Below are 17077 nucleotides of genomic sequence, written 5' to 3'. Positions count from 1 at the left end.
ATACTGGCATTCATCTCCCATTAACTAGTACAATTTTTCTTTGTGTTTCTGTACCATAACAGTTGAATTAAATCTGACCCAGGAGAAATTCAAGACAATAGGACAAAGAACTCTTTCAAAATCCTCTAATAGTTGACAAAGTGATTCAAATGAGATTTACATAAAAAATTACCAAAAGAACAGTTTACAGAACACATGCAACTGCCAACTGATTATCACATGTATAATGTGCCACAAAGGCCAGAGGCCCTTTGTATCTCAAATTACTCTTGTATTGTTTGAAATTAGGTTAGAAGTAGGCAGCGGACACAGAGCGTTAAGGAGATGGAAAGGTTTGCTAGAAGAGGGGGAAATATGACCTTGTCCCTGCTGAAGTTATCTGAAAGAGTGGAATATCATAAGATTTTTTTAAAGTAAATTCAGCTAACGAAGAGTGTGATGCACACGAGAGGTTATAATCAGAAGACTAAGAAGCTCCTGTAAATTCTGACCAAAATGACATCAGTGTAGTCAGGCCTCTTCTATCTTTCATCCGTACTGTCCTCCCTTCTCCTTACAAAACAATATGTAGGCAGTGAAACACTTCAAAGGTGCTTCAGAGAGATCATGGACACCACAAATCAGATACTGACGTGATCTGAACCCATGTCTCAGAGCCATTAAAATAGGATTAAAAAACCACTATATAATATCTAGCTGGACTCTGATAATTAAATACCAGATAAACCAACTGTCAGAACAGAACTACCTCGACCATTTAGTGCTAATCTTATGCCTCATTAATTCCCCTCCATCTTAAAAACGCTGGTTTCACTGTTTTGGTTTTTAAATTTTCTACATCCAAGCATCTTCTGCCTGTAACATCTCCCTTCATCTTTAACTTCGTGTAAGATTATACCAAACCAAATAACAGGACAGTATTTAAAGAGTCTGTCTCACAGACTCAGTGAATTTTGACCATGGCTCAAATGCTCATACAGTGCTTTGAATCGATAGGATGCTGAACGCTAAAAGCGGGAAAGGGTAATAATCTTCAGTGTCTGAAATTCCTAGTGAAAGGTAACTTAAGGTAATTTAAACAATGTTTAAGTGACAGCTATACCGTTTTGCACTAGATTGCTAAAAATATATGAAATTACATTTGCTGCTTGCTTCATGCATCTTATCTTCTCAGGATTCTCCTCCCCCCGCCCCAATCTAAAAAGGGAAAAACTTTAGCTCATTTTAAAAGGTTATTTAAGAAGGGCCACTGCATCTTCTCCCAGCTCAGAAAAGCCATAAATTCTTAGACGTATCAGAGAATTAAATATTTCATTGCAATGAAGGGAAAGAGAACGGCCCAACATGCCACAGGTTCCTAATCACTGCTCTAACACAAAATTATTTGCAAGGGAAATAACATGCCTTTATGCATAAGAAGATCCTTTAATTCTAACTTACCATATGAGTTAAGACTAGTTCATAAGATGGTCTTACTAAAAGAAAACTGAAGTTATTTCCTTACTGTGATTACTGCTCGTGGAGGTCGCGGTACTCTAACAAACTTTGTGTTCTGTACCCGAGGCTGGGATACAGTATTAATACTGACTGCTGATAGATTGCTTCTTGGCACAGGCTGGGAATTATTTGGAACTGGAGGTGAAGGCGGACCACTATTACTTGATGTTTCCTACAGAAGAAAATAAAAAGTCCAATCAGGGGGGAAAACAGTATACTGTATCAAAAGAGTTTCAAAAGGTGTACAGCTCTATATGAAAAACAATTGAAAAATATTAGCATGTTAGTGCCTATGCCATCTCTAAATTTTTATAACAGAGACACTATACCACCAGAACATATTTCAATTTTCTGATCGAATATAAACTACCACCACTTGTGTAGTTACATAGTGATGCCAAAAAGTGTACTAGGCAAGAATGGTCCTGCTCTTGTTTATAGTTGATCTGCAAAGGAAATAGGTTTGTGGCCTCTTTTATGAGGTCATATAGGCAGTTTAGTTTAATTTTCGTTACAAACACAGGGAGCGGTGGGGATAAGTTTTGTCTGTTTTTTACCTCAGAAATACTAGAAATGTCAAGTCCTGTCCATCTCTCATTTGCTGGAGGACTGAAGTGCAGCAAGAGCTCTCTCAGCCTTCAAATGACAGGTTAGGTAGTGTTTGAAGCTTTAACAAAAAGAACTTCCTTCTAATTGTTTGTTAAATAGGTATTAAGCAAATAAACAGTTTAACAGTGAATAAAATCCCTTCAACTGTACAAATTTTAGTCCTTTGAAATGTTATAATCCCACCAGTCCTCCAGCAAAAACAGGTTTGACAAGACCTGTAATTTGTAATGTAAGACAAGCAGATTTTGTTTAAAACTCATTCAGGATTGTTTTATACAGCCATAAAGGAGCAAAAAAACCTATCCTATATTTTCCACCCTTTGCAGGTCACCTTTAAAGTAAGCTCAAGATTGCCATCTAGAGGCTATATTCACAAACTACTGGACTACCTCTGATTTGAAAGCTCGTTTGTTAGCTAGAGACTTGAGTAGCTCTTCTCGTAGCAGCATTTCTTCTTCTTCTTCCTCATCTGCAAATGGAGGTTTGGGTGGCTGTTCAGGTTCCTCAGGTGGAAGAGGCGGGAGAGGTGGAGGAGGCTCAAGAGAAACACAAGAAACGTCCTCCACATAAAGTTGGCTCAACGGCTGCATGGTCTGAAATGCATTACAAAAAGAAAAACAGAATCTGAAAACCAAATAGAATTAAACTAAACCTTTCAGTGCTAAATTATCCCAAAAGACACAAAGGACATGAACTAAACTGATCAGGTCACGGTTTAATATTACAATTCAAACAGCAGTGACTTAAACAGTGACATCAAAGGCTGGAGTTAAATTGCTCCTATTTACAAAAAAGGAGGTAGGTAACGAGAACAACAAGTGCTAAAACAGTGGCCTTTTGAAGGTTTGTCCCTTCAGCTCTATTACAATTCCCTTTAAGGCTAGGAATTCAGAGATTTTAGTCCCAAGAAGAAGCACCAACTAGGCACAAAGAAGGATACGAAAGCTGCAAATGTTCAGTGGGAAGGGGGAAGACAGAGAACAGCAGGCTTCTGGAAAATTCCTAGGTAAGAAGGCAACCAGAGTCTAATTGAGACTGGTACTGGGTGGATAAGGGGTCTACAACACAGCCAAAATAGGTGTTAGTCCCTGGATGGGGAATACTGAGGCTAGAGAGGACAGACATTTTGTATATAGGGCCAGGGAACCGGAGCCCAGGACGGAAGTGGGGACTGGGTTACCCTACCCTTCAGCTACACACCTGAAAGTAGTGATGCAAGAGGAGAAGGAACTGATTAGAACTCCAGCAGCAAAGAAGGTGGAAAGACAGTTGAGCCCAGAAAAGATTGAAAGAATTGTCTGGTTTTGTTGATCTCTGGAAAAGGGGGTCTCCTGTACAGTCACCCCAACACCAGAGGGGGAACAACTGATCAGCAAAAAGATACAGAGGCACAATGGCACCACAAAAGGGCCTGGGAAGAACTACTGTATGCAGACTTGTTAGAAGTTATTAGGAAATTCTCACATATTTTAATGCAACATAAATGTGGGGTCCAAGACAGTGTTTCTTTAAGGCACAGAACTAAAATATATATTAAAACTGAAAAATTTAAAAGACTAATAAATTAATTGAAATTATTTCCTGTAACCTGAGGTGGAAGAGGCAAGGAAACTGGTGGCGTTGGAGGAGGAAAATATCCCATCAGACAGTCAAAGAAAGGAGGCTGCACTGGAGACGAAGCTGCAACGAAGAGAGATACATTTAAATTCAAGAAAGAAGAATAGCAACAATAACTTAAACAGTTACCAAACACAACTCTAAGTCATGTTATACTTTAATTAACCAACTAAAAATCTAGGCAAGTTACCGAATTGCATTTCAAATCATGACTATAAAGCAAAGTGAGAAAACAGGCAAGATCCTAATTTACATCTCAACTTTGGTAGGTGAGACCAGATCAAAAGAGGAGTATATACACCTGAACACAAGACACACAGAACTACTCAATGCCCTGTTTCTACCTTTTTTTATTATTAACTTTACAATTTGTATTCAAATATTCAAAGACAACATCACTCTAAGAGAAACCCATCTTTGCTGTCCAGTTTGATTTAACTCACAAATGCATGCTTTCTGAAACTACATGCCCCAGCAGAGATTCCAACTGATCTGGCAACCAGCAATAAGGAGATGCAACATGCACAAAGGCTTCAGCACCAGACAGGGAAGAAACGCAAGGAGTATTGACTACTGGGATATGTAGATCCAGAACCTCAGAGGCCCGCCCTTCCATATGAAGGAGTCACAGTTTGCATGCCTGGAAACAGTATGTTCTGTGGTCCTTCTAAAAACAGACAGTAGAAAGATTAAGAGAGGCAGCTAGTGAGAAAGTCTGGGAACAGAGGCCAGAGGGTAAGGAAGTTGGCCGAGAAGGAAAAATAATAATAATAATATGGAAAATAAGAAAATAAAATCAGAAGATGAAGAGCAATGGAATAAAAGGAGTAAACACAGTTAAGAAAGAATTACCGTTATTGAAATATTGGTAATGTTTCTAAATTTTAACTGTATTTTCTGATGGAAAAGGAGAGCCGAAATAGTTTTATTTAAGTTTGTGAGAAAATTAGGTGCAGGACAGGGTTCTAGAAAGTAGCCAACAGAGTCTTTCACATCGTGTTCTGCGGACCCCCATTTCTACATGATTCCATGTGAATTTATAAACGAGTTTGATGTTTCTAATCATATTTGTCTAAGTGTAAGCCTGAAGATCTTTAGAGGATCCCTAGGGAATACAAAGATATATAAAAAATAATCAGATTTAAAACAGGACAGAATTAGTTCCTCTTAAACGGCATAGTTCTCAAACCCGCAGGGCATTATTATGAAGGCTGCAATTTGGTCACGGAATCCGTGACTTCCAAAGACCTCTATGACTTCAGCCAGCGCCAGCTGGGAGCTGTGGGGTACACCGGCCACCTGTGGAGGCAAGGAGCTGCAGGGTACACCAGCCGCCCCAGGTGGCAGGAGCCCCCTCGCAGCTTCCAACCCCCACACGGACCCCCCCGCAGCTCCTGACCGCCCCGGGCGGTGGGGGCAATCCTGACCGCTCCGGGCAGCACAGGGGGACCGACCCCCGCAGCTCTGCGCCACCAGCAGAGGGGTACCCAGGAGCTCCCAGCCCCCATGGGTGGTGGAAGCCCCTGGAGCTCCCAGCCCACCAGCAGATGCCCAGGCTCCCCATTTTGTTATGGATATTTTTAGTAAAAGTCAGGGACAGGTCATGGGTTTCCATTAATTTTTCATTATTGCCCGTGACCTGTCTGTGACTTTTACTAAAAATATCCGTGACAAAAAAAATCTTAGCCTTAATTACCACCCATTCAACTTCAGTCCTCAAAACGAACACAGCCCTTCTGAGACGACAGAAGAAATATGAAACGGACAATCTCCAACAGTAAAGTACCGTATATACTCGTTCATTAGCCCATTCATTAATAAGCCGACCCCCCAAGATGGATAGGTAAAAACAGTAAAAACTATATGATCCTTTCATAAGCCGACCCTATATTTCAGGGGTTGACAAACTTTGGCTCCTGGCCCGTCAGGATAAGCCGTTGGTGGGTTGGGACGTTTTGTTTACCTGGTGTGTCTGCAGGCATGGAGCCCCTCAGTTCCCTGTAGCTGCGGTTCGCTATTCCCAGCCAATGGGAGCTGCGGGAAGTGCCATTTCCTGCAGCTGACATTGGCTGGGAACGGCGAACTGCGGCCACAGGGAACTGAGGGGCTCCATGCCTGCAGACGCCCCAGGTAAACAAAACGACAATGAATTAGATATTCAATTTCAATGATTTCATAGAGTTTAAAATCATCAAATTTTGGTGTAGACCCAGTTATAAGCCGACTCCTGCTCTTTGATGCGTCACTTTTTTACCAAAAATATTCGGCTTATGAACAAATATACGGTAATATTCCAACCATTTTTCATCATTACACTTTTCAACCATGTCAGCAATTGAAAATAAATCTTACCTGGTGAGTTAGTTTCACTGTCCGTGTCCATGGCAACTTCATCATAGTTGTCATATTGATAAATCCCTCCTCCACTATCAGTAGATTGCTTATCTAAAGACCATCTCAAGTCTGTATCTGAAGACTACGCATACAAAAAAAAAAAAAAGTGTTTTAATTTAGCATGTCTTACAGCATTTGCATTTTTTAAAAGTTGTTTTAACACTGCCACTACCTGTCCCCTCACTCATTTTTCAACCAAGTTCTACCCAGTAGAGACAAAAGGAGGCAAGAAGGGGGTCAACCGTGGGTGGCTTAAGTCGTCAAACTACAGTTTTCTTCTCCATGTAGAGAAGAGACTGAGATCAGCTGGAGGTTTTGAATGCTGTTTTCTCTGAACATAACAGCAGTTTCTACAAGTTTATCAAGGAAGAGATTAACAAGCAAACATCCAATTATCAAACCCAAAATAAACTTATAACAGACAATCAAGCTCCTGAAAATTAGCCAACGTTAAAAGTCTGGGGAGTCTTGAATAAAGCGTTTCTGAAAGAAATGGTGCTACAATTAACTTCTACTTCAGAACTCTATTGCTCCTGCCAATACATACAGTAAATTACTGAAGTTCCTGATGAAAAGCAAATCTCTTTTCAAAAGACCCAAGTAATGACTGAATAGGAAAACTAAAAACATAGTTATTATGAAAGAGCACTCAGCAACTTTATTGTAAAGGTTGAACAAAGCTTTCAACCTTCACAGAGCTCTAAAAATATCCAGGTGCATACTGAATTTATCTTGAAAATCGTTAAGCCTCAGAGCCAGTTAGTTGTGTGAATAATGGGTCATTCGGCCAAAGGGTTCCAGAGACAGAACTCCCATGAAAAAAGAACCGTGACAGGCACCTGAGAGAAAGTGATTTGCATACGCTCCATGAGACTGGTACACCTGATGCCTCATGCGACCAACTATGCAGAGGAGCTCAGCCTACATCGATCAGTTGCTTGCTTACAGAAACAGACTGTCTTGAACTTGAGCACACAAAAACTATGAGTTCAAGTGCCGCTTTTAGTAGACTTCTGAGACAAATTTCAGACTACTTTCTGCTTGCGCCCATGGGCTTGTTTTTGGAAGTTCTGCTTCAAGTGTCAGCAGCATTAACGAGGAACGGCAGTGACTTCATAGGTCTGGTCAAAAAGAGCTGTTTAAAAGCCCACTTTCAAAGTACTCTAAAATCCATGTACATAAAGGAGGTTGTCGTGAACAGTGGTATACCACAACATGGTGTACTTTGTGGTGCCAATTTGGAATCATTTGCTTAAGGGGCTCCTCAGATACAGCCTTATGAGTGGCATGAAGGAGCCAGGAGAAAAGCAAAGCTAGTAGCTGAGCAGCAGTGAGATGTATTTAGGAAGTCCATCCATGGCCCACACCACAGGTGCCTCTCAATCATGCCCCCTCTTTACCATCATTTCCTCAAACAAGGGAAATTCAATGCCAAACCTGTATTAAGTTGGCTAGCACTACCTTGTGCCTCATAGAACATGGAGGGAAGAGCTAAACTTGCATTTCTGAAAACAAGGAAATGCAGAGTTAAGGTCATTTCCCATCCCCCTCCCTCCACAATCTTACCTCTGCCCCCATGAGCAATACTCCAACCTGTCCCAGTTAAAGATCATATAACTGTACCCCTCCTGAGCACCTGGAGGACAGCAGGGGAGAAGTGAATAAGGATAGCATATGGGGAACTCCCAAGCCTTATCTTGACTAGGATAAAGGCTGAGATTAGAATGGGCTTAGCCAAACACCAACTATCTAAGCCTGACCTACTATTCTTGACCACTTTGCCTATTCCAGGCAAGCCCCTAAAGACTTGACAGATGTTGATACCTGTCCATCCTTGTCTTAAGGACTCCCTGTGGGACATCAACTTTGGTTACTTCAAAATGAGCGACATAGTGTAGTCTGTTGGCACATCCCAGTGCTAGAACTCCCAGAGCAACAGTACAGGACAGAAGGCAGAGGGGATGCATGACGTGTGAATGCCAATGCAGATATGGAGTGCTGGTGAGCACTAAGAATATGCAAGTGTTAGAATGGGGTGAAATGCTACTATCCCTCTATATTCTTGACATACTTTGTGGACTGTCAGCCTCTGGAATGGACAATGGTAGCCATTCTAGTGGCCCTCAAATGCTAGAGTTCTTTCAAATATTGTTACATTATAAAACCAGGAATGGCCATTATGACTATCTAATGGGACCTTCTGTATAACAAGCCCAAAACACAGGGATCCCTGATTCCTCTAGCTGCAGCTGCACCTCTCCTGATGCAGCAAGCTACCAGTTTACTCTAACTTTTACTTGGGGCAGTGCAGCTACACCTAAATGAGAGGAATGAGGCTAAAGAATTGGTCTGGGGACACAGCAGCACAAAATTTTGTTAGTGACAGGGTCAAGTTTGATTTGGTGCCAGTGCCTATTTCCAGCTCCATGATGACAGAATTAAGGTTGGGTGCAAAATATAACTATTTCCTGATTTTCAAATTTAAGTTTAGGGATACTCTACATTCTGGAAAAGCAGAACTAAGCAACCCTATCTCTAAATTAATGAGACTTTTTCCTAGTGAATAGCCTTTGCTTCTTGATAGGCAACATATGTTGTTGGTTCACTTCTGCAGTGTAACGTGATTTGTCTTAAAATGAGCACTTTTGGGGAGTGCTACCCCACTGAATTTAATTTCCAGAATAACCTAGTAAAAAGCAGTATCCTGGCTTTACACCTCTTAGAACAGGATTGACTACTAATTGGTTATACTTATTTACAGAGGGGTTTAACATCTTTCAAGCATTTTATGCTCACAACACTCTTACGAGAATAATTACTGATGACTAATTTTCAAGTGGATAAATCTATGTAGAGAGATTGAGACATGACCAAGAACAGTCAGAAGAAAAGAAAACAGTCAGATCTGGGATTAAAACACAAACTTCTGGCTCCAAATTCTATGTTGTAACCACTAAACTATTCTGTTTCTCTGACAGTTTGAAAAAGAAAGTATGCATCAATCAAGGATCTCAAACAGAACATCTGAAAACAAATCACTACCTTGCTTCTTGATCTCCTCTTCCCCCCAACAAGCTTCATGAACCGGTTGTACTGCTCTTCTTGATTTGAAAGGTCCCGAATTTTTCGGATTTCTTCTTCTCTTTTTCTTCTTTCCTCCTCCTCCTCCTGTTTCCTCTGCTCCTCTTCTTTTTGACGTCTTTCTTGTTCCTTTTGCTGCTGCATTTTTTTCCATGCCTTTGTTTGCTGTTTCCTCAAAGCTTGCTTAGCTTTAAATAAAAATATATACAGGTAATTGCATCTCATTTCTTTAAAAGCCTCCACACATATCCAACACAAGTCCCCAAAGGTTACATTTTGCAGAAACCCTAAAAGTTTTGAGAATGAAAAGTATTAGTGAGTGCCATATGGTGGTGAAGATTTGGTATTAGTATCAGCCTTACATAACAGATTACATTTTAGATTTCAGATGGACGACTACTGCTAACCATTTAAATAATGTTACGCATATTACCTGCAGTGCTGGTTTTTTTGGTTGAATGTGGTTTTGTACTGGTTTTGACTTTTTGCTGAACAATTTTAGTCTTTGTTAGTTTTTCCTTGCTTTCCTTCATCACCTGCTGTTCTTTCTGCTGCCATTTCTTACTGGCAGACTGAAGTGCAAGAAGTCTAAGCTGCAATTCAGACATCTCTTCCTCCTCATCCAGTAGCTTCTTTGAGGATGGGATGGAGAAAAAGAGGGGAGAGCATAACTGAAAAGTCATTAAATTTAAGTCATTAGTTAAATTCACAAATGTTATTTTTCACACAAAAAGACTTGAGAGTGCAATTAGATTTCTATAAAAGAGGCAAGCTTAAAATCCCACCCCAGATTTCATCAGGGTCTTTGAGGATTAATGCTACCTATTCCTAAAGTGTGGCTTGACTTTACAACGTTGAAAAAAAAAAACCAGAAGATCATGCCACAAAATAGAACATCATTTCAGCCACAACACTCTTACCTTTTCAGATGTAGCATCTGAAGTGCTAAGCTTTCGTACTAATCTTTGTTCTTTGTCTTCTACTCCTTTAAAACAAAATAGCACTTTTATAAACATGACAAAGCTTCAGTTCACTTAATAGAACTACACTAAAACAATGTGCAGAACTGAACCCAAGATATTTTATTAATATTATTGAGGTGTTAATACATTAGAGTAGTATATTAAAAATAAAATTGCTGCAGATGTGTACTTTGAAAGTGTGCTATTATAACTGGCATGACTGACCTTGCTTTGAGAAGTAACACCCTGACAGTAGAGACTGGATCTTTGATCTTTTAATAGTTTTCCATCTAAGGTATTTTTCCCCTGTTTTTCTTTCTGCTTCTATGGAAGTCTTCCCCCAGTTTATCCCATAAAGAGGATGAAAGCGGCATTTGTCAAAAGACAGGCTATGCCTACACTACTGCGGTAAGTCAACCTACGCTACGCAACTCCAGCTACATGAATAATGTAGCTGGAGTCGACATACCTTAGGTCGAGTTATTGCAGGGTCTACACCGAGGGTGGTTGACAGTAGATTTTCAGCACTTTCGGCTCCCACTGGAATTTAAGAAGCTCAGCACATCCCAGTAGCTGCTCAGGACCTTGCAGGATTAAGTTGAAAACTCAAAGCTGGAGAAGAACACTGGTTCACCTCCTCCACCTCCAATGAAACCAGTTCTAGGGTTATCAGTGGCCTGGTATGTAGTAAAACTCACCAACTGAACTTTACCCTACAGATATGCTTGACTGCCCACCAGTCACATTGCCATCAAATGGGAGGGGAAAAATAAAAACAGCAGATGAATCATTCTCGAAGATGCTTTCTCTCCATATAAAAAACCCTCTTAGAGCGTGTCCCTGCCCACATGCCAAACTGGGAAAAGAGAAATTGACAACCCACTTTTCTCCCTGCTCCCAAGTCCTAGAAAAAGACTCTTCCTAAATATCAAGAAAAGTAGATACAAGGGCAAATGCAAACTCAAAACATAAAACAGAAATTTTAGAAGATACAAATGTTATATAGCTCACCCTGGAGATCTCCCTGCTTGCCATGTGCTTTTAAAAAAAAAATAGCATATGAGAACGAGGGGAAATGGGATGAACCCAGCAATGCTTTACCTTCAATTTTTTAAAAAAATATTTCAAAAGCTTATTACACAAGCCAGACCAACAGACCATAAAAGTGTTAAATGAAAGCACATGGAAGACATTGTAAGAGCATCTGAAAACACTTTAAAGATTTAAAAAATTAACTGAACAGACTTCTTTTGTCATGGGGGGTGGGAGCACAAAAGGACTGCAGTACTGGTTCTTGGGTTAAAACTTTGCATATCAAGTTTCACTTAGCGTAAAGAAAGTTAACAGCACAGCTGATTTATAAACTTTTACATTAAAACGCTAATAAGCCCTGAAGCATAAAGGCAACAGTAGACATCACTAAAATATAGCTGATGCAGATTGAGACCATTATTGGATTTATTAATAGCACTTCCACCCTTTTCACTTCCAAACTATAGCCTAGTTAGCCACAGAACATGTACAAGTATTTTTCCTAATACCACATATCTCAACATTGAACTTTAGAGCTTCCCTCTATGCCCCTTCAATCCACGGATTCAAGGTGGGAAAAGGCGCAGTTAATGCTAATTGTGATGACAGGAGTTTCTATAACATGGAACACATGCTTCCTAAGACTAGGTCTACGCTACCGCGGTGAGTCCCCATACCTTAGGTCGAGTTACTGTGGGGTCTACATTGTGGGGGGTTGATGGGAGAAAATCTCCCGTTGACTTATCTTACTCTTCTCGTCGGGGGTAGAGTTCAGTGGTCAACTGGAGAGCTATCTGCAGTTCATTTGGTGAGTCTTTACCAGACCCGCTAAATCACCTGCCAGTGAATCAATCTCAGAGCGCTGATCCCCACTGTAGTGTAGACCTGCTTTTCCCCAGAGATGGACGAAGACTAACTCATAATCACACAGCCAACAGTTAGATGGTAAAAATATATGGTGAACGGAATAGAGCTACAAAGAGCAACTTAGGGTATTCCACAGAGAGGAAGATATAGAGCCTCCTGAGTAAGAGGAGGACAGTTAAAATTAGCATTAAAACTGTGTTTTAGAATTAAGGCCTGATCTACATAAGGAAATTAAGTCGGTACAACTACATTACTCGGAGTGTGGAAAATCCACAACGCAGTTAAACTGAACCAACCCCCTCTTGTTGACAGAGAATTCTCGAGTCAACCTAGTTACAACCTCTTGGTGATACAGATTACCTACACTGACAGAAGCCCTCCCATCGGCATAGGTATTGTCTACACTGAAGGTTGCAGCTGTGCCCCGGTATTGTTTTAAGTGTAGACACGCCCTAAAATAGCTCTTCAGCTATACTGCACCCATTAGGGCCTCAGAATAACATTTGATATAAACGCTCTGCGATAGAGGATGTTTCCTTATAATCTCTTATGTACTGTATGCAGCCCTGAATAGTATACTCTCATTTATCTTAGAAATACCTACCTCACTTGATATTAATTTACGGTTGTTGAAATCACTTGGGATGCTCTTGCTATCAGATCCTGGGATAAAACTAAGATTAGCGACAGGGTTCTTAGCTGAATGCTCTGCTTTTACTATGCATTCCCTTGAGCACTCATGAAAATCCAAGTTCTGATAAGTCTCAGGGCATCATGCAAAGCCCATTTATTCTGTTTTGTTTCTGGTTGATTACTATGCATTGCAATTGTTAATTTGGGTTGTATATTATCATTTGATCTTCTAAGGCACACTCGAGATACTCGTGGTACTGGTCATGCAAGTATAATTTGTCAGTGGCTTATGTAACTTGTTTGCTTTTAGTATTTTTTATGTAATGGGTTTAGCTCCTACCAGGCTAGGTACTATATATGAATTAAAAATAAATTGTGCATCCAAGGAATACAGCATTAATTTTACCACTAGCATATGGTCCAATAGCAAAAAGAAAAAAGAAAAAAAAAAAAAAAAGGCTGAGGGGATATGATTCCTCTCCATAAATACACCGGAGGGGTAAACACGAGGGAGGAAGAAGAGCTATTTCAGCTCAAGGACAAGTTGGCACAAGAACAAATGGATATAAACTGGCCATGAATAAATTTAGGCTGGAAATTAGAACACTTCTAACCATCAGAGGAGTGAGGTTCTGGAACAACCTTCCAACAGGAATAGTGAGGACAAACAACCTGCTTAGTTTTAAGCTGGAGCCTGATAAGTTTATGAACGAATGATATATGGAGTTGTCTGTGACCAGAGGACTGGACTCAAAGCAAGAGATCCCTTTCAGTCCTATGTCCTGCAATACAGAGTTAATTCTTCTTGTGTTTAATTTCTTATTTTTATGGATTTGGGGGTGGGGTTGTTTTTAAATAGCTCCTTTTTATTCCCCAGACTCATAGGTGTCAGTTTTACTCCTTTTTCTACATATTTACTTATCCTATATTATATTGGTTCTTGCTCTGTCACGAAGATATGACTGCTCCTCTAAGCCTGGTAATAAAGCCACATCCACACCTTTATCATTTTACCTTGATTAGTGTAATAATCTTTTGGGTCTCCCTACTTTTCACCATCCCCTGTCCAGTTTATCTAAAGTACCACAGGTAAAACCATTTTCCTTAACCACTATTCTCTCATTCCCTTCCTTTACTGGCTTCCTATCTCCTGCTGGATCATGCTCAAGCTAATCATCTTGACTCTCAATGCCTTTGTCTTATATTTCTCATGCTCTGATGCTTTGTATCATCTCAGATTCATGCTTTCTTCTGTGCTGCGTCTACAGTTTAGAATATCCTCCCACTTCTGTTCATCATGCTTCTATCTGGCCCCCTTTCAAACCCACTTCTTACATAAATCTTCCCTACCTCTTTCCCACAATGATTTCTCCATTTCTTTTCCTTACCTGAACTCTTACAGTGTGTTTTGTCTTATATTACAACTTAAGTTCTTCTGGGCAGGAACATTTATTACACTACAAGAAACACTTGAGAGAAAAACTCTCACACTAGAGTATACGATTGTCACTAAATTTCAATCCTCCCCTTTCAGCTTTAACAGAGAAACTTTTGCCATTGCACATTCTAGTCTCACAAGAAGGAAGCCAGTAAGGAAAAGAGACCGAAAATATAAGAGATGATTAAACGAAAGCCCAAGATTCCAGTTATGAGCAGGATGCCTCAGACTGTTAATTTAGTTTTTAAAAAAAAATCTCAAGAAAACAAACTACATTTCAAAAGCAGTAAGTCAGCTCTTAGCACTAGTTATTCCACCTACTCTTTTACACTGTTAACAGCAATGCTCCCAGTGAAATTTAAGGCTGCCACAGGTCTCGTTTTCAAATTATTATTTTTTTAAATAAAGACAGCACATGTTAGAACAGTAATCAATTCTGGCTTATCAAAATTAAATTACCATTTTGCAGTTAAAAACACCAGAACTAAATAGCATAATATGATCACTCAGAGCCCTTCAAATAGGATACCACAGTCAGGAGCCACCAAGTATGACATCCATGCTTGGCCTTCAGGTGATATTACCATAGTAATAAAACTATGTATTTTTTTAAAAGTGTTTCTTTAGGTTATTAAAACTGAAATAGTTTAGATTTTAACAACAATTTATTTTAAATATGTGCTGTATGTTTCCTTTTTATAGTTAGTTAATGTGGATAAGGGAAGAAGGCTGATTAGACAACTAGTGATTCATCAATTTCACTTTCTGATTCTCATGCACTAATATACAGTGTTGAAAACCTAAATATAACAAAAGGGAAATATTCTAATGTTGTTCTCCTGCCCTACTCTCTCTCTACAAACAAGTTATTTACATTTAAGTTAGAAAATTTTGTGAAAATATTTATCATAATTTATTTTATATTTTGGATCAATCTTTAATTAAATCTTTAAATGTTGAAGATGTTATACTTCAGGACAAGTTCCAAATTTAAAATAAGTTGTTTGATGTAAAACCACTTTCTTTTAACAATATCAAGTTTCAAAGAAGCACAACTTTCCCAAATATCTAGTAAAATCACAAGGATTCTTGCTGTAACAGGTTAATGCAGACAGGAACGTTCGATAGTTACCTTGACTGGATTCTGAGAGTTCAGATTTTTGTGACAGCTGTTTTGTTCCATCTTTAGTTTTTTTCAATCTGTTCCTCTCAGCCGATGTAGACAGTTTTTGCCTGAGAGGTTTCAGTTCAAATGCCTGAAAGGCTATAACCTGATTTTTCTCCTCAGGAGACACTTCTTTTATAGTTTCTTTTGTAATACTGACATTTTCTACAGCGATTTGGTCCTCAGCGTTTGCTGTTTTAGCATCATCTTGGTGCACAGTTTCTTCTCTGCTATTCAGAGCCAGTTTTTCATCTTTATTAATATATTCAAGCTCAAGCTGAATCTGCTTGTATTTCAGAAGAAGATCCTCAAAGCTTTCTTCCATACAGTTTTCATTTTTAGATGGGTAGTTCTGTTTTCTAGATGGGGATCTTCCAAAAGTTTTGGCTGAATTATTTGTTAAGAAAACTAAATTTCATCAATTTCTGACCTTAATATGGTAGAGATTAAGATACAATGAATGAAGATTAAGCAACAATATGTAACAAATTAAAATGTGCTCCCCCACTGGAGTAATTTAGTATTAGAACTTCATATCGAACTCTCCTCCCCATTTTCAGAAACAGAACTTAATTTGTCAAACACATAACAATATGCATATTTTATACGTTAGTCTTAAGAACGGAATATAAAGTTAACATACTGATCACACTTACCCACTGTCAAGTAGCATCTTCTTGCTCAATTTCATTAATTCACATTTCTTTTATAGGATACTTTACAACTGTTCTCAAATGTAGAAAAATACCATCTTTTTTGTTTCATTTTTTAAGACTTCTGTTACTCTTATAGCTCAAGGAATTGCCCAGCAAGTTTTCTCTCTCTCCACCCACAACCTCTGACTCACTGGAACTGCAATGGTGGAGACTGATAGGGAGGAGCTCACCTGGTGGTTAGACTTGCTCAAAGCAAATTAGTGAGCCTCAGACTTCTCTGACAGAAGTATGACTCAACCACTGACTCCCTCTGTGTGGTCTTGAATAAGTTACTGAAACTTCATTCTGACACAGTTTAACCATCCATAAAACGCTGAGACCAAGCAACAGCGCAGTTAAAATCTGTAGCAACCGTGTTCCAACATCTGAGCTAAAGCCACAGATAATTACCACCAACAACCAAGAAAAGTAAACCACAAGGAGCCAAGGGCTCCAGGACTTATCATCAAAACAGTCAGGAATATACTAGTTCGTTTTGCAGCCATTGCTCAGGACCAAACCTTTTGGTTTACAAGGTGTTGTGCATGCATTCCCAATGGACACCGCTTTTCTATTGGGTTTTGGCTTGGCAACAGGAGCTTGACCCACAGCCCAGAGCAGATAATGGAAAGACTCCTGCTGACTTTCATATGGAGTTTCATGGATCAGGCCTTAAGTACACATACACAATTCCACAAGGAGAATGCAGAATTATCTTATTAAAGACTGTATTTCCTTCCATAGTGACACATGGAAGATTGTTATTAATCATTACTAACAAATTAAGATTGTATATACTAGAAGTGCCTATTATGATTTGAAGAAGCCCTGTAAATATATTTATTAAGAAGTCAAAGTACTTGCCTCCTTTGAAAAGCTCTTTGAAATCTGACAGAGAACCAGATTATATTATTATTGCTACTAATACTAATGATCTAAACAGCCTTGTAATACACTGTTACACCAATATGTATTACATGCTATTGGTGCATTTACAGACTGCTGAAGGCACTCAAGGTATTTCCTGTGCTTTATTGTTTACATGAAACCAGGACCCAAAGATTACTTCTATTTGGACATGTTATAG

General features: G+C 39.3%; 1 protein-coding gene across 3 annotated transcripts in view; it reads right to left on the bottom strand.

The window, feature by feature from the left end:
- The window catches only part of ZFC3H1 (zinc finger C3H1-type containing), a 56956-nt gene that overhangs the window by 32502 nt on the left and 7377 nt on the right, over positions 1-17077 (bottom strand). The window contains exons 2-9 of one of the 3 annotated variants that reach the window (XM_077832826.1): positions 15263-15682; positions 10119-10183; positions 9632-9869; positions 9160-9386; positions 6076-6199; positions 3695-3786; positions 2496-2699; positions 1505-1669 (exon numbers count right to left, since the gene is read on the bottom strand). In XM_077832826.1, coding sequence (XP_077688952.1) covers positions 1505-1669; positions 2496-2699; positions 3695-3786; positions 6076-6199; positions 9160-9386; positions 9632-9869; positions 10119-10183; positions 15263-15682 — 1535 coding nt within the window. The remainder of the gene's footprint in view (positions 1-1504; positions 1670-2495; positions 2700-3694; positions 3787-6075; positions 6200-9159; positions 9387-9631; positions 9870-10118; positions 10184-15262; positions 15683-17077) is intronic. The other 2 variants (XM_077832833.1, XM_077832839.1) reach the window with 2 other exon arrangements.

The sequence above is a fragment of the Eretmochelys imbricata genome, chromosome 1, assembly GCF_965152235.1.
Source record: "Eretmochelys imbricata isolate rEreImb1 chromosome 1, rEreImb1.hap1, whole genome shotgun sequence".
NCBI lineage: Eukaryota > Metazoa > Chordata > Testudines > Cheloniidae > Eretmochelys > Eretmochelys imbricata.
Note: the sequence above shows the minus strand (reverse complement) of the source record. Positions and strands in the feature narration are given on the sequence as shown.